The sequence below is a fragment of the Carcharodon carcharias genome, chromosome 1 (assembly GCF_017639515.1).
Source record: "Carcharodon carcharias isolate sCarCar2 chromosome 1, sCarCar2.pri, whole genome shotgun sequence".
Taxonomy (NCBI): Eukaryota; Metazoa; Chordata; class Chondrichthyes; order Lamniformes; family Lamnidae; genus Carcharodon; species Carcharodon carcharias.
In genome coordinates, this window is record NC_054467.1 from 46,631,515 (window position 1) to 46,656,951 (window position 25,437).

At 39.9% G+C, this 25,437-nt stretch overlaps 1 protein-coding gene across 2 annotated transcripts in view; it reads right to left on the reverse strand.

Moving 5' to 3' along the window:
• Positions 1-2,557: 2,557 nt before the first annotated feature.
• LOC121276373 (folliculin-interacting protein 2-like) overlaps positions 2,558-25,437 on the reverse strand; it is a 112,298-nt gene continuing 89,418 nt past the window's right edge. For both annotated transcript variants that reach the window (XM_041184705.1, XM_041184712.1), the window contains 5 exons: positions 22,602-24,036; positions 19,684-19,840; positions 18,246-18,443; positions 14,289-14,404; positions 2,558-10,692 (listed from right to left, as the gene is read on the reverse strand). In XM_041184705.1, the coding sequence (XP_041040639.1) occupies positions 10,614-10,692; positions 14,289-14,404; positions 18,246-18,443; positions 19,684-19,840; positions 22,602-24,036 (1,985 nt within the window). In that variant the 3' untranslated portion in view covers positions 2,558-10,613. The remainder of the gene's footprint in view (positions 10,693-14,288; positions 14,405-18,245; positions 18,444-19,683; positions 19,841-22,601; positions 24,037-25,437) is intronic.

Consider the following 25,437-nt stretch of genomic DNA (forward strand, 5'->3'; position numbering starts at 1 on the left):
CCTTGGACCCTACCCTGAGGAATTCCTGCAGCGATATCCTGGAGCTGAGATGATTGGCCTCCAACAACCACAACCATCTTCCTTTGTGCTCGGTATGACTCCAACCAGCAGAGATTTTTCACTCCAATTCTGCTGGTGCTCCTTGATGCCACACTCAGTCAAATGCTGCCTTGATGTCAAGGTAAATCACTCAGCAGAGCTGCCTCCTCCTTTTAGTTGTTTAATTGTCCACCACCATTCACAAATGTAGGTAGCAGAGCTTTGATCTGATTCATTGGTTGTGGGATCACTTAGCTCTACCAACAGTATGCTGCTTCCGCTGTTTCGCATGTTTTAGACTTGGGTTGCAGTTTCACCAGTTTGGTACCTTTTTTTTTTTAAGAATTGCCTGGTGCTGCTCCTGGCATACTGTCCTATATTCATTGAACCAGGGTTAGTCCCTGGCTTGATAGTAGTGGTAGAGTGAGGGATATGCTTGGCCATGAAGTCACATTTTACTTGAATACAATTCTTCTGCTGCTAATAAGCCCAGTGACTCATGGATGTCCAATCTGTTCTGAATCTATCCTATTTAGCACAGCAGTAATGCCACATGACATGACATAGGGTATCCTCAGTACGAAGATGGGATTTGTCTGCGTAAGTACTGTGTAGTGTTCATTCCTACCAATACAGTCATGGACAGATGCATCTAAGTAGGTTGATGAGGACAAGTTCGAGTATGTTTTTCCCTGGTGTTGGCTCTCTCACCACCTGCTGCATGCCCAATCTGCCATAAACATCCTTCAGTACTTAACCAGCTCAGTCAGCAGTGGTGCTGTCAAGCCACTCTTGGTGATAGGTATTGAATTCCCCCAACCACAAGTATCCCCATAACATGCTATACCTAGGAGGCAAACTACCCATCCCCCGCCCAAAAGAAACTAATTCAGAAATACTTTGGGAAATTATTCTGCCCTCTGAAGGCAATGAGGTAAAGCTCCAAAGTACACCATTACTGATTAGTTCAGCTAATTTAGTAGCTTAACTTATAACTGGATAATGTCCTCTTCACAGAGGAAGAAATCAACAACATATCCACCCAGCACACATCTCAGCAGTCTGCTTTCCAGGAAATTGTGTAAAACATGAATTTCTCAGATTTAGCCTAACTCTGCCTAAGGATTTAAAAATAATAGCTCCTACTATCCCCATCACTCCTTAAATAATCTAACCACTGGATTCAATCCAATTCTATCATTTTAAAATTCAAAATAATTTCCCTGTAAGCCTTCGGTTCTCTGAAGTAAACTCAGATATGGAGAGGAAGTCTTACATAGAAATATTCCTCCGAGTAATATCCCAAAATCCTATTTGTCTTCCTACAGCCACCTCTGACTGCTTGTGCGCTTTTAACAAGTTATTAACTCAAGTGTCTCCTAAAACTAAAAGGAATGTGCAGGACGATATGCTTTTTAATATTAAAATAGTTTTGAAGCATTACAGAATCTATTTTTCTAACACTAGCCACACATTGTTTAGGATAAAAACAGAATTACCTGGAAAAACTCAGCAGGTCTGGCAGCATCGGCGGAGAAGAGTTGAAGTTTCGAGTCCTCATGACCCTTCAACAGAACTAGGTGAATCCAAGGAAAGGGGTGAAATAAGGATGTTAGGATGTTTGACATTGAACATCTCATCTAGGCTTTTGATTTTCCTCTATGCTTCCCCACTATAACTTCTGTGTTGCTCTTCTGAGACACTAAATTAACTCCACTGTTTCCATGTTGTCAGTGCACCTGGACAAGTTGCACCATGTGATGTGATGTTGACATAAAAAAGCATGACTCAGAATTATAACATTGGAAGTAGGCTTAAAGTACCTAAAATGCATGCCACGTAAAATACTTAATATTGGGCTGTAACTTCCTCGGAGTGGCAATCAGCGTCAGATTGCCACTCCATGCCCACTCATCTATGCCAAATTCCTTCCGTGCCTATCTTGCCTGACTGTCCAACAAGGTCGGGCGAGATCCAGGCAGCACAACTGTATCCGAAGCCCAGTGTTGAAGTCCACCACCGTTGAATTGAAGGAGGACATGCCCCCTTTTTTATTGCACTACCTGCTGTAAAGCACAGGTCAGCTTAAAAGGTCCCAATGAAACTGACAGGCCAGGGAGAAGGCAAGTGAAAAGGATTTGAGGGGTGTGGGGGTCAGGGTGTGTCTGAAGTTTGGGGGGTGGGGGGTGAATAATGGAGGGCTCCCGTGGAGGGGGGGGTGGTCAGTGAGTCCTGTGGGGTCAGTCTGGACCTTTACAATAGTTACCCAGAAGTTAGAAGAAGCTCTAATTCTAACTTTTTCTGGGTAACTATTGGTATAACCCCAGCGGAACCATCTGAAGTTTGCAATTTAAATAACATTTTGGATGGTTCCCAGTGCAGCGCAATTGTCCAGAGAAAGTTAGCAAACCCTTACCTGGGAACTTGCCTGAGGAATTCCCCAGCACATCTTTGGGGTACCCCCCAAAACCAACACTGGGGAGCGCAGATGTTGATCTATTAAAACAATACACAGGTATATAATCCAATAGTTTATTGCACATAAAAGATCAGAAATAATACACTGAATATTTACATGAAAATATCTGCACAACTACTCTTTCTGACATTCTATTCAATCCTAGCACCACTGAACTGAATAGATAACAATGACAATGTAGCGCGTAATATAAAGTTCGCTGCACTTGCAAAGTCCATTGCATTTTACTTGGAAACCTCCAATTCTGTGGAACAGATTTTGTAATTACTTCCTTTTCTTAAAAATACACAGAAGCCCATAGCTCAGGACTCTGCCTCAAATTTTCTATACTGCAAAGTTGCTACTTAAAATAATTTGTCAGGAAATTTAAAAAGCTATTTCTGAGCAAATTAGACAAGTTTAACTCCTGTTTAATAAAATTATGATTCTGACAGTGCTAAAACACCGAAGTCAAAGATCAAAAATTTTATGTACCACAAAATGGCATCATGGCATGCATGCTGAGTGTTTCATACATCATGTGGCTTCCAGAACAAACTGCAAACCAACAGGCTTGGATTTATGTACACAATTCAAGTGTCCGAAGGAGATGGTGTGAGTAAAGGTAGTTTAATATTAACACTGAAATGGACAATAATGACAAATAAAAGATACCTGTGTCAGCTAGATCTATTATTCTAGAGTCACGTTCTAGAACTATTTCTCATGCAGAAGTGTTTTCAAAGTTCATTTTACAACAACTTTATTAGGTATTACAACAGGAAAGCTACTTACATAAAGTAATTATGCCGAGCATAATTAAAACTTGCTTTTCATTAACATGCTATTTATCAATTTAGGAATTTGTTTTTATAGCAAAATTCAAAAATACAGAAGGACAAATTTAGACAGCTAAGACATTAGAAACATAAACAAACTCGAGGTTTGAATTCCTGTCAGTCAACTGAGGTAGTTTTAACAAGCAACAGTTCTCAGAATTTGCCAAGTTTAAATTCCCACTTAAAATATAAACTTACTTCAGAGTTTTCTATTATTGAAAATAATAAACTTTGAGAATCTTTAGTTCTCAATTTTTCCACATTTAAAAATTTATGTACGAGACTACGCTTTAACAACGTGTAGAAAAACCCAGTAAATGTGCTAAATGCCAGGTACAAGAACTTAATAAACTGAGTTACTACAGAATTAAACTGCAGCATTTGTTTCACTTTCACTCAAAGGATGCAGAAGAGTGAATGAGAAAGCAATAATTTTAAGGTGCAAGCAAAAATCAACATAGTACAACAGTACTCTTCCTGGATCTGGCAATAATCTAGGTGGATAAGCAAGAAAACAAAATAAGTTGCTCAAGTTGTTCTTACCGAGACAGGTTACACAGAAGAGTTTTAAAAATGACCACATGCACTCTTAAAAGATTAGATTACAGATCAACAGACTGACTGAACAACGAGAACATCATGACCTGCTCCAACTACAGCATATTTTTAAAAGGGACAATCAAGGCACTGGTACACAAGTGTAATCATTGAGCAAGTACACTTGCTACTTCAGCTCTCTTTTCTCAATGCTACTGACAACTGAAAGCTAACCTTCAGGTTGAATGGTTTACTTCAAAAACACCAATATTATACTTTAGGACAATGTATTCCACTCAATGGTTGACATTCTGCATCAAATGATACAACAGTGGATTTATGCAGCTAATGGCCAAGGTGGATTGGTACCTCAAATAAAAACTGGGGTTAATTAAACATTAATACAAATTTAGAACTTAATGAATTAGTGCCATTTACCCCTACAATATTTAACCCTCCAAGTAATGAGAAAAACCTCTGAAGCTTGATTTGCATAGGTTTTGAATTAACCTTTCAATACATAGAGGATATTAGTGAGTAGCAGAGGTATGACCCCCAAGCTGTGGTTGACCTTGCCCTTTTGCAAAACCCATGTTCAGCTGGCCCGGCTAATAGTACCTGGAAGGGTCCTGTGCTCAGGTTTATGAGTGATCATTAACAGTAGGGGCAGAGGGGCCACAACCTCAGAGGACAATGGCTGGCTGCTGCCAGGTGCAGAATCCTCTTGGAAGAAAATTTCTATTCCCTTCAAACACAAGTGAAGAAGGCAACTTGAAACCACATCATGCTTCCCTTTTCCCTAGCCAAATATGGTCAATACAAACAGTTTTTACCAAGACAACAGCATGAATGGCTCCACTTGTGTCAACACCTATTCGATATGGACATCCATGAATTGCAGGTGGATCCCATCATGACTATTATGATGCTACTGCACACCCTCAACAGGCTCTAAGAGCAAGTATAAGAAAAGAAAAACAGACACCAAAAGAATTGCTGTTTGGAACGTTAGAACATTATCTCCAAGCAGGGGAAGCAGAAAATCATTCAAAAGATACACAGATTGTCAGTCAGTATTCTTGTTCTATGAAGCAAGGTGGACAGGAGCTGGGAAGTACCAACACAAAGATGAAGTCATTATCCACTCAGGTGGAGTGAATCATGAAAAAGGAGCCGCAGTGGCTCTTGATCAAAAACAATGCAAGCCTCTTTTAAGAGGGTGGGCTATTTCCATGAGAATTCTCAGTGTCAGAACAGCAGGTACACCTTCCAACTTGAGCATTATATAAGTATATACCCAACCCAAAGTGTGTTTGTTGAGGACCTTGAAGTTTTCTATGAACTAGATCAAGCAAGAAAACAATGTAGTTCTCAAGTTATCATTGACATGGGAGCTCTCAATGCAAAGGTAAGAAATTCTTGTGCACAAGATATTATTGGGCCAGATGGTCTCAGACAACTGAGTTGACATGTGGGTCGATTGTAAAAAGCAGATTGTTTTGACAGCACCAAAGCACCTGGTTTACGCATCACCCCAAGCAAAGCTGAACATGGAAAAGTCCAGGCGACCAAATAAGAAATCAAATCGACTTTATTACAATAAATGGACCTTTCAGAAACTCCATTAAACAGTCAAAATCATAACCTGGAGCAGACTATAACAGTGATCATGTGCCACAGGCTACCATAATGAACGTCAAATTGAAAATTCCTAGTGAAGTAAAAGGAAAGCCAAAGGCACTGGATTTTGAATGACTGAAAGACCCTGTCATTAAAGAAGAATTCTGAGTAGAGATAAAGAACTGCTTTACAGATGTAGGTGGAAGCAGCAATGAACAGAGAAGTGGAGTTTTAACATGTTCAAGGAGGTCTTAATAGAAAGTACGAAAGTTCAGGTTCTGACAAAAGCAAATCATTTCAAGTAAAAATGGATGACAGAAATAATCATGGAGTTGATGGGAGAAAAGAAAAGTGAAATGGTCAGAATTAGAACGTAATAGACTGAACCAAGAAATAAAACAGGAGTGAACTGAAGAAAAAGAAAAATGACTGGAAGTCTCAATTGAAATGTGTTTGTCACTGAAAATATTGCATCCTAAGGAAATTCACCAAGTTGTTAAATGAAAGTTTGGGAAAGAAAAGTTTGCAGTTCCACTGGATGTTTGAAAGTGAAGGATGGTTCAATTCTAATGGAAATGAAAAAAATCAGGGAAAAATGAAGTGGATACATAGAAGAACTGTATGACGATGACAGAGGACCTCAACCATCAATCAAAAATTACAACAGGCCCAGAAATTTTGCAAGAAGTGGGACTTGCACTGAAGAAGATGAAAGGGAAAGCACTGAGGCCAGAAGAAAGAAAAAAAAGATTATTGAAGCAACGGAAGAGCTAGGAACTGAAAAATCGACTATTATCGCCAACAAGATCTACAACACTGGCATTATCCCTAAAGATCTAAGTCAGTTTTTATCACTTATCCAAAGAAACCTGGTGCAATAGAATGCAAGAGACATTGAACAATCAACCTAATGAGTCATGTAGTAAAGATCATCCTCAGAATCCTAAAGGCTAGAGCTAGTGAGAAAATTAAATCAGATTTCAGACAGTGTGGATTTGTAAATAAAGGAACACGAAATACTTTTAAAAGCTCTTTTAAAAGCCTTGACAGAAAGGCAAAATGACCTCTGTGTTTTATTGATTATACTAAAGCATTTGAAAATCAAATATAATCAACTCACGCTGGAAGACATCAATGGGAAAGATCTTCGATTCATCAGGAATACTTACTGGAATCAAATAGCAATGAACAGGTATGAAAATGAGCTGAGTGATTGGAAAGCAATCAAGAGGCGCTAGACAAAGCTACGTTCTCTACCGGATTCCCTACACAGTAAATGTGTTCTGAGGAATTGAAGGGATGGAGGGTCATCAACATCCACTATACTAATGACACTGTACTTATAGCAACAAATGAAGGCTTGCAAAAATTAATCTATACAGTCATAAAAGGAATAGGTAGATATGGGCTTACACAACTGAAAGGCAATACTTGAAATCCAAAGAATGATTGGAAAAGCCAAAAGTGTTTTTACAAAATTAAGCAACATTCTAAGAAATGTCAGCTCGGATCTTGAAACAAGAATCTATGTACTAAAATGTTATATCTGGTCAGTAATGAATTATGGATGTGAAAATTGGAGCATCGGAAATGATGAAGAAAAGAAAATCTACAGAGCTTTGAAATGTGGTGCTTAAGAAGGATCCTAAGGGTAAGCTGAGGGGGGAGTGGAGGAGAACTAATAAAGAAATATTGCGTGAGGCCAGAAGAACAAGAGAATTCTTAAATAATAAAAGATGACAAATGGAGTTCTTCAGACACGCTATCTGTGCAGAAGGGTTGGAGTGCCTAAACACCACAGGAAAGGTTAATGGAAGAGCAAGAGGTCAACAGCTAAGGTTGCAGTTAAACAACATTAAAGACTGGCTTAACCAGAACTCCGACAAGATCATCCACTGTTCTATGATTGGAAAGTTTCAAAGGCCATGGTCGTCTAAGCCGCTCAGCCTGGCACTTAGATGATGGCATAGAGGACATTGAAGAAACTGCAAAATACAGTGTTCCAGCAAATAAAGCAGCCCAATAAATCAAGATGAACGCTTCAAAAGAAATATTTTGGCAATGTCAGAACATTCTAGATCAATTTTGATACTTCCAGTCAAATTCCACACTTGCCATGATCTACTGCAAAAGATGGTGAGGCAACATATCAGATCTCTTTCAGCGAGTGATTAGATCAACTGTAGCTCAAGTGTGCAGCTGCAACTAACTGAACTATAGCTTACCTGAAGTATTGGGTATGTCAGCAACTCAGGAGTATCTCTGTTCATATTTGAAATGAAACAATATTTTAAATTTGCTTTACACTTCTGAATTCTAATAACAGCAATTACATAATGCACTGTCACAAAATGTGACTAATTCAGCCTTTAAACTCCTTTAAGCGCACAATTAGGAAAATAAGAGAGCTTTAGTCAAAGCTGCTTTAATACTCCCAATAGGTTTGTGAGCTGCCTTTACAGAAAGGGGATGATCATATTAAGATCTATAATAGGAAAAAATCAAATACATTGGCTACTGCATTTCAAAACAGAATGTACTGGAGCAGTGAATGGTATAGTGACGAGATTTAGTTCCATGACTCAATGCAGACAAAATGCTTTTCATCTGAGTCCAGCCACTAAACAACAAGGAATCAAAGTATGGGGTTACTGGTCATCGAACTTAAGCAGCAACCAACGTCAATTCCATCTAGCAGCCAAATCCTGATCTTAATCTTTGAGTTAGGCAGCTGAAACCTCACCCTGGCTTCATACTGTGCAGTGGTATGTCCTATTTAGGGTTGACATGATCCATGCGTTTCATTTTCCATTGCAGCTAAGGTGGGTTTTCCAAATAGGAGTGGGCCTGCTTGCACAAGTAACAAAGGTAGGATCAAGGGCAATATTCAAACTATGGAGCATGGTTATGCATGTTGGATAACATATTCCTCACTGTCTTGATGCATATAAGTAATTATTGTGTAACAAATGAGTGATGCAAATATCCAGACCCAATTTAGCTTATAACAGTTTCTGTATCTGCTGAAGCAGAGGTTCCATGGAGTTAGGTATTTGGATTAAATTAAAAACTTAATGAGATGGAATATTAAAATAAGTCAATTTATGTTTGCTAGGTTTTAAGAAATGTTAGAAGTCGAGCCGTATTATCAGTAATCTATAATTGCTTGAGGCAAGAAAATCAAATGGTATGCTGCCCACAAAGTGGCACACCCAACATTTCTAGTTTTTAAATAATTTTAAAGTTTAAAGGACAAAACCTAAACAATCAAGTCTCCACTTTCTCCCAAACAATTAACAATCTATTTACTTTATATTAGAAATATTCTCATGCTCAGATATAGTATTTATTTATTGGAATGTTAAATTTAGGTTTAAAACTTGCTACATTTCTGGTTCCAGAGGCTCCCAAAAAAGTAACCCCTAAGAAAAACTGAAGTACAGCATTAGCTCATACACACAATGAAAATACCAAAATACCTAACAGCAAGATGAGCATCAACTTCAGACAAATGTTCATAGTGAATTTCACAACTTTTCCCACTTCATAATTCTCAGCATAAAATATGACCCCCTCTCTTTATGTGGCAATCAACTATAAGCTTAAATTAAAGTTTTGTATCAACAGAAGCCCTGCCCACAGCCTTTTCAGAACTAAAATAATCAGAAGAGTGAAAATATACCTGTCATTTTATGTAAAATATATAACCCTTAAGAGATGATTGTTCTATTAGTGAAGGCTGGATTAAGGGAGAGGGAGGACAGTGATATTTCTCCAGTTGATAATTTTATGAACAAAGTCAACATATGTACAAGATAGGGAACTCTAGCCTATTGTGCTAAAATTAATGGCAGAAAGATCATTTTCATGATTTTCTGTGCATTATTTCACAAAGGTGACTTATCAATGAGCTGACTATCCAGTTCCACAGGGAACACTATTGGCTTGAGTATACTATTGAACCTTTCCTGTCCCATCCACTCCATAAAGTATTAGCATATTCTGGGATAGTCATCGAACAAATTATTTGTAGCTTTTAATTGGAACATTCCCCCAGTTGGTTTTTGAAATGCTCTTGCGCCACTAGATAGATTTCTGATAAAGCAGCCTCTATGTGATTCTTACCAGCTGAGATTGTACCGCACTCATTTACACAAGAATACAGGTCTTGCTCCTCCCCACCCCAATTTTCATTATTTTTGTCATTCAACATCTCAGAATTCTCCACTAAAGTCAGTCTGGAGATTATTCAGCATGACTGCGTTGGTGACACCTAATAACCTTATTCATTAATTGCGAAATGGCAGTGTTACATTTTGTAAAAAGCTGATGTCACAAGATTAACCCCAATATTCCATATATGTTGCTTAACAGAAACTTGCATAAGTTGAGAAACCATTGTAAACAGCGCTCATTTAAAGAAGATACCCCGTAAAAGTTTTTAAAAAATATGATTCTGCCTTTGTCCCTTTACTTGGATAGACAACTAAACTCACAAAAAACTCATGTCAAACCATTTGTATAAAGTAAACTGCTAAATCTGATAGTTTTTTTGCTGTGCTTTTTTGCAGGATTGTACAGTATCCTAGCGATTCAGAAATGTAAAATCAATAGATGTAATTTCAAATTCTTCTGAATAGGAATGCTATGTATAATTTTTCTAATACTCAACTATGTACCAGTTAAGGCAACTGCTGAAGTGACTCAAAGTCAAAACACCACAGAAGCATTCAAGATGGCATGAGAGCCTGGTCAGTTCTTAAAGAGTCTGCCTCGTATGAAATACGTGCTTTTGTTGCAATCATATTTAGTGTTTAGTGAGTTTAGCAGATCTCATTTAAGTTCTGTTAAAAAAACAAACCTGAAGCACTCGTCGTTAAAATTTTTCACTGATGGATGGACATGTATCCCAGAAATTTTCTGAAAGATGATGAAACAGTTGCAGTTTGTAGGTAACCATTCATGTAGAAGATTACTGAACGCACAACATAGCTGGTCATCATTCTGCGTAATACTTGTTAATGTGTATAATTAAGTTTTCCAACTCCGTGCCATCCAATGCTCTCAGTTTGATTTTTTAAAAAATCCTTTCTGGACAAAGGCTGTTCTGAGGTTTTAGCTTATAAGAGTATCTGGGCAACATATGGAGAATGAGTACTTGCCACAGCAGCCAACAGAGGCAAGTCATTTGATTCAATCCTGCAAAAGAAAAGTAGAACTGCTCAGTTGTGTAAACAATATTCAGTATATAAAACTGTCTGCTGCAAGCCAAAAAGAAAATATATAATTTCAAAGAAAGTATAGCAATTCACGGGATGACATCTCCAATAATAGCCTTGAGTGACAATTACATACAAGTTACCTCTAGGGGCCTGTTTCCCCAAAATCAGTTAGTAGTTTGTGTAAGTACATATGGGACACCTTCTACGTGGCAAGACAACCTTCGCAGGACCACAGGCATTCTTTTTACACCTTTGGAGCGGATGTACGGCAGTCCCGAATTCATGTGAAATCGCATGAGAAGACATCGGGCGGGAGTCTCGATGTTGCTGCACTGTCACGCAAGGGTTGAAAGTGAGCCCACCAACAATTAAGGGGGCAATTAAGCCCATTAAAAAGATAACTGTCCAGAATTTTATGGGGCCCATTTGATTTAACGCTTGGCGAATGGACCACTCGGCCCGTCATCGTTTTTAATTGAAACTTGATACAGGGCAGGATAAAAGGCGGCCAGAACCGTGGCAATTTGACCAAGTGGGAGTTTAGGTGAGTTTGTTGGAGGTGTTTCTCACAGTTCATTGCATTTTCTATGTTTTCTGCATTACTCTTTGGGTTACAAGCTGAGAACCTCTCTGCCAAGTTCCCCCTTCAGCACACTATCCTATGCTATCTGTATTTCAGCAAATGGGGATTGGCTACTCTGCTGGAGGGACCTCCACTGAAGAAGAGGAAGCAGCCAGAAGGGAAAGGAGGCCTGTCTGTAGGCAGCATCCCACAGTGCAACCTGTGGGAAGACAGGTGCAGCCAGAGGTGGGCTGCAGGACCAGCAAGTGAAATACGGAAGGGTCTGCAGAAGGCACAATTATCCTGCAGCCAGAACTCCAGCTACCTGGACAGGTCTGGAGGTCCAGTGCCGAAGGAGGTTCCGCCTCTCTAAGGACACAGGTTACAGTGGCCCTGAACTTTAATGCCTCCAGTTCTTTCCAGGGCTTAGTGGGAGATCTACGCGGTGCTTCCCAATCTGCTGCATACAGATGCGTTAAGCTGGTCACTGACGCTCTGTTCAGACGGGTCAGCAACTTTATTCATTTCTGGACCAACAAAGCCAGCCAGGCTGAGTGAACCAGTGGCTTCACTGCAATTGCTGGGTTCCCCCGCATCCAGGATGTCATAGATTGCATGCATGCGTCCATAAAGGCGGGAGTGGATGAGCCAGGTGCCTTCGCCAACAGAAAGGGGTTTCACTCCCTGAACATCCAGATTGTTTGCAACCACAAGACTCGGATTTTGCAGGTCTGCGCCAGGTGCCCTGGCAGCTGCCATGATGTGTACATCCTGCGACACTCCCAGGTGCCAAGGCTCTTCGTCACTCTAGCTCGGTTGAATGGATTGGCACCTGGGCGAGAAAGGCTGTCCCCTGAAAAGGTGGCTTATGACTCCACTCAGACACCCAAGGGCAGAGGCTGATGAGAGGTACAATCAAAGTTGTGGCTCTACATGTGTGGTGATTGAGAGGAGCATTGGGCTGCTCAAGATGAAGTTCCGCTGCCTGGACTGATCAGGGGAGCACTGCAATATCCTCCTGAGCGTATCTCACTTATTGTCATTGTGCAGAGCGTAGCATACAATCTGGCTTTGTCGGGGGGCGGGGGGGCACTGGAGGATGAAGACAGTGAGGCAGCTCCACAGGCTGCAGGGGTTGACTCAAGTGATGGGTCTGAGGAGGAACCGGAGGTCGTCCAGGGTGAGGACGTGGATGGAGATGTCAGGATCGTTATGGGAGGCAGGGAGACCAGGAAGGCCTCGATTCTCTGTTCTTTCAGCTAGGCATCCAAAGCTTGAAAGTGAGGGCAAGGGTGACGCCTCCTTACTGAACGCTCCTGGTGAGGTCATCCTGTCACCCTCATGTCAAGTAACGACCTCTGAAATAAAAGTCTGCTGCCCTTCCAGTCCGTCGCAAGCCACTCTCCTGCCTAGCACTTATGAAAACAAAGCACAATCAGGCCATGACACATGAGATTTTTATATGGTGGTCCCGTTAACACATACTTTGTATGTAGTAGATATATGAAGTAAAGTTATATTGCCTGTGACAGCCCCTCTTGAGTTTACAGTGCCTTAAACTTCCACTTGTAAGTGCTGGTTCTTGGTGACCCCCAACTCCCTCACTGGCAGCGGTATTAGAGGCACCCCGCTGACTGTGATGTCCTGAAGCCCTTGACCTTGGCAGTTGTCCTCTGGCCAGCAGAGCCTGTGCAAGCACTGCCTAGGAGGGAGCATCCAGAGCCACATCTGGGCACTCCTTAGTTGGTGCGGTCTCATCAGATGCGAAGAGCACTGCCAGAGGGGCGGAGGAGCTGCTGCTTTCGTCCGGAACGCCGAGAAGAGCTCACAGATTCAACGTGCAGCTCGTCCGCCAGCATAAGGTTGGTTTAAACCTCCCTGCTCACCACTGATGGATGGGCACCTAGTATAGTAACTAGGTGACTCAACTACCTCACGCCTGTGCTGTTTTTAAACCCCACCCCTCCGGGTCCCCACTGAACATGGGGCTTACCATGCTCCTGTCCCTGCCGGCAGCACTGAGCCACTCTCAGTTTGCCGTCAGCTGCCCTAATTGGCCAGCTAGCGTGAAATCCAGTTTGGCTTACAATCCTGGGTGGGAATGGATCTTGCATCCGCTTCTGGGACAACCCATCCCACACACACAGCATGTGCAAAATTCAGGCCACAGATTCTAATCGAGGCCAACTGGAGGATTTGCTAATACAGTCCTGATCACATAAGCAAATCCTATTCTCATGCACCATATGTAGGATCATATTTTTGAAACAGTTTTAATCATTTTGCTAAACTGAAGTCATAGTTGGCCTTCCTCCTAAATTTGTGAAGGAAAATACCAACCTTTCTCAGTCCTAACAATTTTTGGGACCATTTATACACATTATGAACTAAAAAAAACTAGATCTGTATATTAAAAACAAAAGATGTAGGAACTAAATTTTCCCAATGTTAACCCTGAAACAAGCCTGTTATGAAAGATCGGCTCCAGGCTTGACAGAGTGTAATTATCATCTGCGTGCCAGGCTACAATTTGTGAAGCAATGGCCGACGCAGCAGGGCAAGCATTTTTTTTAAAAAAAACACAAAGGTAGTAAAGTACTGGAATTTGAAAATACAGTAATTTGGAAAACCAAAAATATGTCGTTTTCAAAAAAAAAAAATTGGTTGAGCACTTGAAGGAAAGAGACTTGCAGGGCTACAGGGATCGAGTGGGCCTGATTGAACTGCTTCGCAGGGAGCCAGCATAGACTCGAATGGCTGAATGAACTCCTTCAAATGACTCTATGACTATGTTCTTTTCAAAATAGCGAACATAGCGCAAAAAGAAAAACATTTTCATTAAGATACATAAATAATTTAAAACAAATTCAATCATAATACAATCTGCACAATTTTATAAATTACAACACCATAACTTCTACTGAAGTTTAGTGAATACTATTTAACAAAGACACAATATGTTTGAAGACAATGAGTATAATATACAGATTAATTCAAAGGCTCTGATTTACCCCAGCACTACTCCCAGTTCTTTTACATGCACTCTAGTGTGGCCTTTCAGGTATTCTGACAGCATCTTGCTTTTAAAATAAAGCTCTTGAAGTCTATCCTCAAGATGGATTACACACTGCAAAAGAAAGAAAAAGATGCCAGAAATTGCTTCAACTCTTTGGGACAAAAAATGTACTGGGAAATTAATCTAAACACTAACCAAGGTTTGATACAGGTTTAACATAATTTCCATACTTCTCAATTCTATCATTCTAAAACCTAGTGCTTGGTTTTTTTTTAAAAAGTGGCCTGTGGCTCAACTTTTAGTTATTAGTGTACATGTACTTCAAGATATCTTTGCTCCTCTACCCAACCTGGACTTGCACCTTGCAAGGAATAAGTGACCTTCCTTTTCTCCCTACCAAAAAGTACTACCTCACATTTACCATTGTTGAACTTCATTTGCCAATTATTTGCCCATTCTGCAAGTTTATTAATGTTCTCCTGCAATTTGTTGCAGTCCTCAGTGCTGACTATCCCCTCCAATTTGGTGTCGTCAGTAAATTTAGAAATTGTGTTTTCCGATTCCAAACTCCAAATTGTTGATGTAAATTATGAACAGCAACTGCACATTTCCTTGTGGGACACCACTTCCCACCAATTGCCACTCTGAATAACTACCCGTTACTCTCACTATCTGCTTTATCTCAAGGCCAGCTAGTAATCCATTCTGCCACTTGTCCCCCAACTCATTATTCTCTAATCTTATTCATCAGTCTATTATGGGACACCTTATTGAAGGCCTAATGAAAATCAAGATAAATTAGATTTACTGCATGACCATCGTCTACTTTCTGTCACCTTCCCAATACATTCAATAACACTAGTTAAGCAATATTTTTCCTTTTTGAAGTCCATGCTGACTATTCATTGTTGTATTTTTTTGTTTTTATAAGTCTTTCCTTCAGTTGGGTTTCCATTATTTTCCCCAGATTCTTCTGCGAGAATGCAACCTATCTGGACATGGACCTTCATCCTCAGAGATTGATTAGCTAATTCAATCCATTTCTTTTTATTTTAAATGTGCTTATTTCATTGCTCATCACATCATTCAATATCATGCCTGCCTGCGCTATCATACTGATAAATAATAAAGCAAAATAATTATTTAATATTTCTGTCATCTATCATTAGCTGTTGTAAGTATCTAGTTCATGGTTCATGTTAATATTTTAGAGGTGGTTTTTACTTCTGTTAACCATAAGGTGACTAAAATGCTGGGCTTTAGAGATTGCCCGAACACCTAAAGAAATGGCATTTCAAATATTACCCATGTTTGTTTAATAAAGTCAGAATAGAACAGAGGGTGCTATATAAACAGGTGGGCTTACTTAGCTAAAAGAACTGGAGACAATTCTTGCAAGAAGTGCATTCCAGAGATGTCTTTGTTTAAATAATTGGTTTAAAAGCATTCAATGAACCATGGAAAGTTGTAAAATCCATTTACTTTGCCAGATCAAAGATGAAATTGCAAATGAGGGATAATTATCCTAAAAGGTCAATTTGAAGACATCCCAAGGCAGGCAATGTAATCGTGGAGATGGGTGGAGCTTAGATAAGCTCTTGTTTAAATTTATCTGCGTGTTTGCTGAGTTAGCTTCAGCCTGGAACTGGTTTATGCCGTTTTCAGCCCACTGAGAGAAGATAGCCAAAGTAAATGACAGTAAGATAGACCTGTACTATAAGTAGAGCGGAAAAACTAGTTTCTTCATTCACCTCATGAATGAGGCAAGGCTTAATCTCACTTTGAATTTTGTGAGGGAACAGAAGCTGGAAGATTGCCTGGTTTTAAACTAGTGAAATAATCTACAGTGGTCTCCAGAGAGACTTGTGACGAAGAAAGCAACAAGCAGATTAGCTTGGAAGTATAGAAAAGTAACTAGAACAATGGACTGAGGGATCCACAATCAAGAGATGGTAAATGAAAGTTTTACCTGAGAATAGCTGGAGCTGAGGAGAATTCTCTAGAGGCCCGTGGTATACTTATGGGTGGTCCCTACAGAAGTAACTAACTTTTAAGATTGATAAGAGAATTCTTGGGAGAAATAAGTAAACCTGAGTGCATAACATACATAATTATAAGCCATATTGTTAATAGTACTTGAATTGTTCAATTCTTTTATGTACAATAAAGTTTGTGTTTTGTTAAAAGTGAAATCCGCGATGTAGGTCTATTGTTTAAAATAAGGTTCGGATTTCTCATTAAATGTTAATGGTCTTTAAATCGATCGTAACATTGTTTTTCCCTTAATGGTCCTATTTCCAAATCAGTCTCCTATTTTCATTGATGTGCGTGTAAAATCTTGTACTATTTTGTTTTATGTTCCTAGATAATTTAATTTCATAGTTCCTCTTTGCCTTCCTACTTGCTTCTTTGACTTCTCTCCTAATCTCTTTGAATTTGCTCTTGTCATCATGTATTCCTCTGCTGTCTATGTACTGCTACATACCCCTCCTTAACCATAAATTGTTTCCTTATGACTTTATTCATCCATGGAGTTCCACTAGTGTTTAGTTTGTTCTATTCTTGTAGCTTAATGTATTTTTTCTGCACTCTGATGAACACCATTTCAATTGTTGTTCTACATCATTTGCCAAAATTGTAGTACATTTTATTTTTCCCTAAGTTCTATCCTCAGCCCCTCAAAATCAGCTACTCTCCAAACTATTAACCTGGTTTTCATCAAACTTATGTCCTTCTCTATTATTGTAAAGCGCATTATATTATAGCTATTGTGTAGACGACCCAACTTTTACTTCTCTTACTTGCTTTGGTGTATTCCCCTTTGCTAGATCCAGTAGCAAACCTTCCCCTTGTTTGTCTTTTTACATGCTTGGTTTGAAAGAAGTCCTGTACACATTATAGGAACTCCATTTCCTTATCCCCTTTACCCATCTCTTCTGTCCAATTAAATCAGGACAGTTGAAATCTTCCATTAATTATTTTTTAAAAAAAAAACTCATTTCTCTAATTTGCATACTTTTCCGCCACCTTCTTTCCGCTATTAGACTTCACCTATGCATGTGATGGATCCTTTATTATCTTTTATTTCTATTCATGTGGATTCTATTTTTGCCTTGCTGATAGTTACGTCCTTTTTTCTATTGCCATTATTCTATCCCTAATAAGTACAACTATTTCATCTCCCCTTTTCCCCTCTTTTATAAAATTGTTATACCCTGCAATATTTAATTCCCAGTCCTGATTTTTCTGTAGCCATGTCTGAGTAATCGTTGGGAGTTCCTCCCAACTCGCAATTGCCTCTAGCTCCCCTGTTTTATTACAGACACTGTGCATTACTGTACAGACATTTTAACTCATTTTAATGGGATTTCCTTTCACTTTTTTTTAAACAATCTTTTAAACTCCTGTTTTATAACTATTCTCTTGCTATCAATGACCTCTGTTGCTTTATTCTTTCCTATGCTCTCCTGCTCTGCTTTGTTTACATTTAGTTTATTTACATGTCTTATACATTCCTCCCCATCACCAATCCCCACAAATTACTAGCTTTAAGACTTTGCCACCTCCCTATGTTCCCTTCCCACTAAAACACAGGCCCACCCCAGTTCAGGTAGAGCCCATCCCATTGGTACAGCTCCTTCTTGCCCCAGGATCCAGTGATAAGTAGCCTTTTAGCCATATGTTAATTCTCAAGATCTGTTTGCTCACATATCAATTTGCACATGGCTCGGGCAATAATCTAGAGGTTATTACCCGGTTTTTAAATTTGGAGCCTAACCCATAAGATAGCAACTGTATACTTAGAAGAGTCATTTAGCACTAGCTCTACCCTTTTGTCTCCAGACAAACCAATGCATGTTACGCAATGGGCCTCACCCTGTAGCATAGGTTGCCATGGTAATGCAGTGTAGACAAATTCCAACACATTATATAGCAGTAACTTGCTACTTACATAATCAGGTGGGAGTTGTAGTTTGTAGAGTTGAAGAATGGACTGGAGCAGGGAGGACACAAGGTTAGAGACCAATACCTCTTTGCCCAGTTTGTTGTCCATTACTTTCCTCTGGCTTGTAGCCACTTGGACTGACCACTTATCTGTGTCTGCAATAATACAGACAGATTCTGCAATGGGCTCATCTAAAACAGGGTTCTAAGGCAAAAAGAGTTGGAAGTTCATAAAACAGCATTTAATATTTTGATTTTGATAAATTGTTTTAAAACAATGTAAATTATAAAATTCCATTCAAAAATTGAGAATCAAAATCACAGATGGCTGGAAACCTTAAATCTGTAGTAACTGCTAGAATATTTGTAGAAATACAGCACCAGCATGAAATGAAACTGCCAAACTTTTATTACTTCACTGCTCTATATTATTCTGCATGATCAGCTAATCTGCTAGCTGAAAGCCCCTCACACACATATACAAATTATTCCAGCCCCTGAACTTCAACAGCTGCTAAAAATGCTCCCAATGCCAATCAATTCAGGCATCTATACACACAACTATGGGTGGGAGCTATAGGCAGTCTAAACTCATATCCAAAAATCCCACTGGCAGCCTCTGTAGTGCTCTCAACAAAACAGACAACTTTAAAGTTAACTGATTGCCTAGCATTGAGCTGACCAAATATTGAATTCTAAGATAACACCTGCAAATAGCCATTTGGCATTGAATTCATCATGTGCTCAGAAGAACACCAGCATGTTTTAAAACATGCTAGTTCTCTAATAATGTTGAAGTGATAAGTCAGCATAATTGCTGGGAAGATAGCTGAAAAGAAATGCACTCTAATAGTCATAGCTGGAGGGTCACTGGATGGCACTGGGTGGCATTTTTGGCTGGCTCTCAGTCTTGCAGCACATCAGGCAGCTGGAACAAGAGGTGGTTGGGTGGGTGGGGCGCGAGAGATTTGCAGCAAATTATCTGTTCTGGCACCAGTTTACTGGGAGGAATTCTGAAGAGAAATTATGTAGGCAGATGGGGAGAAGCAGCACATTTAAAATACTGCAATTTGCAACATAATTTGGGAACTTTTACCCGCCGAAGGGCCTGTTCCATTATGGTGTATAACTGAGGTTATAGGATATGAGATGTGCCCAGCGTACATTTGCTATTTCCCCTATATTTTGTACATCTAAGAGATAGATTTTTGGGCCTAATCCCATTTTTGATCATCATTTTATCTACTGGCACAGAATATAGATGCAACATTTTAAAATGCCCATAGTTTATTCTCAAATTTGTTTGCACATTTTGATACAGGCAATTTCTTCCTTTCAGAAGTTATCTATATAGAGGCTAGTAAGAAATAATCTGAAGAGCACAATATGTTGACAGATGGTAAAACAGCACTTGCTAGTGATATTACATCTAACACAACACTTACTTGCACAGCATGAGCTAAATCTGCCATTAGACACTGTTTCAGCTTCTCATCAGAGCTAGTTCCATGTAAGACCAAGTCTGGGACATACTGAGAACAATATCCGCCAAACAAAGATTTTCCAAAATTATTGATACTTGGCCTGCTGCTCATTTTGATGCTGTAATACAACCATGGGGGAAAAATTGTATTTAAAAGATATACATTTGATACATATGGACAGACATGTACACAGCACCATACACATCCTTTTGTAGGAACATCCTTGTTCAATATTTAATATGGCATTTTACCACACCGCAACTTTGAATTCAGATTGCCTTCTTTGGTTATTTTTGCACAATTTTCTGTCCTGCTGTCAAAGGCACACCCTCCCAGAGAGATGCCCGAGTTACTTATCCATGAGTTCTCTAAATGTGTGCAGCCTTTTCAATCCTATAGGATGTCAAAGCCCAAATGTATCTGCTCCTCACTCAATGTCCACATATATACTTTTGGAACTAAGCAATTATCAGCAAAGGCTAATTTTTTCCTTTCCTCAGTATGAATGGACTAATTATTGCACCTGAATTGTTGTTGCATCCGAGGTCAGCTATATGAGATACTGGGAATCAAATCTGGGGTTCTCTTGTCTGCAGGGCATATAAGCATGTAGGGAGATACCTTGAATCACAAGATGCTCTGATGATTTGTTTCATCAATAACAAATTTGAGTTTTAAGTTGCAAATTAACATAAGAGAGGATATAATGAGAGGCAAGCGGGCAGTGGGAATTTTATGGGTATTGTAGTGGCGGCTGTGCATAGGCCCCATGATGTGGTAGATCGCATTAGTGCAGATATTAGACAAGTATGTAAACAAAGTCAAAAACCTGGAACTCCCTCCCTAACAGCACTGTGGTGTACCTACACCACATGGACTACAGCGGTTCAAGAAGGCACCTCACCACCACCTTCTCAAGGGCAACTAGGGATGGGCAATAAATGCTGGCCCAGCCAGTGAAGCCCACATCCCATGAATGAATAAAAAAGTGTGGTTTCAGTGGGGGATTTATATATATGAAAATTAAGAGATGAGCATCTCAAAAAAGGTAGCTAATTTCATGTGTGTTCAGGTCAGTTTTCTGCGGCAGTATGTCCTAGAGCCAATAAAGGGGCAGGCCATATTAAATATATGAGTAATGCACCAGATTTTGTTAACAGCCTGAACATTTATCAAATAACATGATCATATTATTATTGCTATGTTTGAAAAGGAGAAAGCCAAGCAGCTAAGATTCTAGATTAGGTATGGCTGATTTTAATGGGATGAATCCAAGACTATCAACAGTAAACTCTAAGTGTGTTAATGGTTAAATTAACTGAAGATCAGAGGGATAGGTTAAAAAAATAACATGACAGGGAACCAGTTAATGCCCCAAAGGTGCATGAGTTATAGTTTGCACAAAAAACAACCATGGATCACTAAGAGGTAAGGAACAATATAAAACTAAATGACAAAGCATATAAGGATGCCAAAAAAGCACTGATTATGGTGAATTGCGGAGATACACAGAGCAGCAAAGGGTGACAAAATAGATAGTAAGAACTACAAAAAGGGAATAGGAAAAAAAACTTACTAGGGATATCAAAAATCAAACTTTTTATAATAACTAGGAAAAAAGAGATTAATTAAGAGCAATAGGGGCTCTTAAAAGCTTGAACATTGATCAGCATAGATTTTTAAAGGGTAGGTCATGCCTGACAAACCTGACTGAATAGAGAGTGAGTTTGTGTGTGGGGGCATGTGCAGTGAGAGAGAGTAATAGCAGGAGTAGGTCATTTGGCCCATCAAGCCTATTCCACCATTTAATAAGATCATGGCTGATCTGATTGGGCCTTAACTTCACTTTGCGACCTGCCCTCCATAACCCTCGATTCCCTTGTGCATCAAAAATCTACCTAACTCAGCCTAGAGTGTATGCAATGAGCCAGTCTCCACTGTTCTCTGGGGAAGAGAATTCCAAAGGCTCACAACCCCCAAAACAAATTCCTCCTTACCTCCATGTTAAATGGGAGACCCCTCATTTTTAAACTGTGTCTTCTAGTTCTAGATTCCCCAGGTGGATTATATATAACAGATAACTAAAGCTGAAGCTCCTGGAATTGAAGGCAAATTATTGATCAGTGTGGAGATTGATTGAGTTGCAGGAGGCAGTAGGGACAATGAGCAGGATGTGACTCATGTGGTCCACAAGGATGCACTGGGGTCTTTCAAAACATTAAAGGGGAACAGACAGGGTAGAGAAAGAGAAACTAATTCCACCAAATGGGGAATCTTGAACTAAGAAACATAGCCTAAAACTTAGAACCAGGTCTTTCAGGAACAAAGTTAGGAAACATTTCTACATCAAAAAATGGTGCAGATGTTTGGAACTTTCTTTCACAAACAGCAACTGACGTTAGGTGAGATTGATATATTTCTGTGGAATATAGGTGTTGGGGATATGGACAGAGATGGTTCAATGGAGCTCGGTGACAAATCAGCAGTGATTTCATCAACTGATGAACAAGTGGCTAAATGATCTGCTCCTGTTGCTATGTTCCTAACTTTTATTCAAATTCGCTCCTGAAGTTAGAGCTATGATTCTAAGGGCTGATAGTCTTCTGCCACTTAAGTGTGTACTCCTGAACTGTCAACCAAGACAGTATGGATCAAGTTGTTGAATTTGGGGAAGGGGTAGCTAAAATGGGCCATATCACAAAACCTGGTCGAGTCAGCTTAGTTAACTCACCACTGACCAAGAACCTTCCTTGACTGTATGGATCTACAACAGAAACAGTATATTAATTTGTAACTATCACAGAATCAAATTATGGCCTCTTCTGGAGGATTTTTTTCCAGCCAATCTTTTGTAACCATATTTTTATAAATGTTCTTGCCTTGGTGTTGGAAGTTCAAACTCCTCCATGACATCTTGTCTCTCATTCAAAAACTCAGGTCCATGAACAGGCGAATCATGGGTCACATCTTCATCATCACTATCTCCAAGAGCACTGTCAGAACTTTCATTCCTGGGAATATCACCATCTAACCTTAAGGTAACTTTCTTCCCAGAATCCTCATCCTCCTTACAGGGGATGGCATCGGAGGCTCTGTCCCCATAATCCTGATTGCCAGAACTAGTGTCAACTGATTCAGGAGGTGGTATTTCCATAATGTCACAGCACAAAGTCCTTATTGTTTCAGTATTCTCTGAGCGGTTTTCTTCTCTTGAGGATCCAGACGTTTTGAGTGTTTCCTTTGGAATGGTGATGCTAGCAACCTGCTTAGTTAGTTCATCCACTGTGTTTGCTTCAATGCCATTGTCCTCAGTGAAATATTCAAAGATATTTGTGCTTCCTTCGCAGGAAGGGATTCTTGCATAACAATGTTTCTGCTTTACCTGCACTCTGCCTACAACCTCAGTTAGCTCTGGTTGCTCCTCAGCAGGTTGATCTACTCCATCTGTTTCTGGGAAGTCAATGCCTTTCTGCATTTGACTATTGTTGTCATTTTTTCCACCTTGGTGGTCCCTGAAACGTTCTAGTTTTTCTTCCATTTCCTTCCTTCTAATCTCAATATCTGAATCAGGTGATAATGAAGACCCAATCTGAAACAGTACTCTGTCCTGCAGGTGTGGGCTCCTTTGGCGAAGCCTGTCTGGACACTTCATTCCAGACGTAACACTGGAAGCTGGAGACCTTTTCACTGGAGGACTAGTTGTAGTAGGTGATGCAGAATGAGAAGATCCTTCAGTTAACCTGACTGCCTCATGGACAAGCATTTGTATCTCTGCGTTACCCAATGCGGCCTCTTTCACAGTCGTCACTGCCTCTCTTTTGTTCTCCTGAACAAACACTGTGACTTTTCTGCAAGTGTTAGCAGCATCAAATTTGGCACCATTCAAAACAGAGGAAGATTCACTGCACTGTCCAGAAGTCCACTTCTCACAGCCATCTGATTCAGTCTTTCTGCTGCTGTCTGTCTTGGATTTGAAATCTACTTGCGTTGGTTTGTCTATAACGATGATGTTTCCTTTCCTAACATTTGTTGGTGGAGTCACGAAAGCAAGGTCATCTTTATGAACAGTGACCACTACATATTCAGATTCTTCCACTTCTCCCTTCTCCAATGCAGTGGAGATCTTGGTTCCCGTTTGCAAGTTCTCATCTTCTGGTAGTTTCCCCTTGCGCATTAGCTGGTTCTCTTGAAGATCTGAGCACCTTATAAAGTAACTAAGGACATAAAGTAGGCGTTGAACTAATTCCTTACGCTTTCCGATCACTACAGTCCTGGCGAGCCTCACTGGAGAACCAATTGCTCCGTACAGATCACCTTGAAGGAAAGGCACAGAATTGCTAAGAGTTATAAATACCAAAGCAGAAAATATTCTGAGATACTTTGAAAATATCATACAGCCTTTTGGAAAATAAACCTGCCTCATGTTAAATGCCAGGCACCAATGAAACACACACAAGGGGTTCTCCCATGTCCTGACCAAGTTAGCCCTCAACAGAACAGATTAATCCTTAATTTATCTCACTGGTGTTTGTGTGACAGGAAGGGACAGAGTGTACAAACATTAAAAAACAGTAGCAAATAGGGTCAAAGGGGGAAAAATGGTAAAATGAATCACTCTTTACTTAAATGCATGTAGTATTCGGAACAAAGTAAATGAATTAATGGCACAAATAGAGGTTAATGGCTATGATCTTATAGCCATTACAGAGACATGGTTACAAGGTGGTCAAAACTGGTATCTAAATATTCAGGGGTGAGACTTTTCTAAAGGGACAGACAGGAAGGAAAGGGTGGTGGGGTAGCTTTGTTAGTATGAGATGGCTACTTCCATAGCAAGAAATGATCTTGGATTGGAAGCAGAGGATTTAGGGATCCTTGTGCATGAATCACAAAAAGCTAGCATACAAGTTCAGCAGGTAATAAAGAAGGCAAATGGAATGATGGCCTTTATTTCAAAGGGAATGAATGGAGTATAAAAGTAGGGAAGTCTTGCTAAAATTATACAAGGCACTACTTAGACTACACCTAGAATACTGTGAACAGTTTTGGTCCCCTTATTTATCTAAGTCTGCATTGGAGTGGCTGTTTTTGGCTGCAGCCATATGTTTCAGTTGGAGTTTGGTGACTGTGGGGCTTCGGTGAGAAGGGAGGAGATGCTCCTTTCTTTTTCTACCTTTCCGCAGAAGAAAAGCAGCAGCCTTGGTAAGCAGGAACTGGTGAGTAAATTAGAAAAATGTAATATTTTTAAACAAGTTGCTATACTTGGATTTAACTGAGAAGCACCAGGAATAAAGGAAATTAAGGGCCAATATAATGAAGTAATATAAATAATGCCAGGTAGAATAAAGTTAACATAAGGGAAGTAGAGTTAAGACATAGCGGGGCAGCTTAGTCGAGTGGAAGGCGTGTCCTGTAATATTCACAAAGTCATGGACACTACCAGTGTCCTAGCTGACCACATCTGCAGGAAGTGCTGTCAGCTGCTGAAATTTGGGCTCCGGGTTTCTGAACTCAAATAGCAGCCAGAGTTACTGTGGCACATCCGCGAGGCTGAGAGCTACTTGGATAGCATGCTCAGAGAGGTTGTCACACCGCAGCTTAAAGGCTTGGAGACAGACAGGGAAAGGGTGACCACCAGGCAGTCCAAGAGAAGTAGGCATGTAGTGCAGGAGTCTCCTGGGGTTCCACTCACAAATCGGTTTTCCGTTTTGGAAG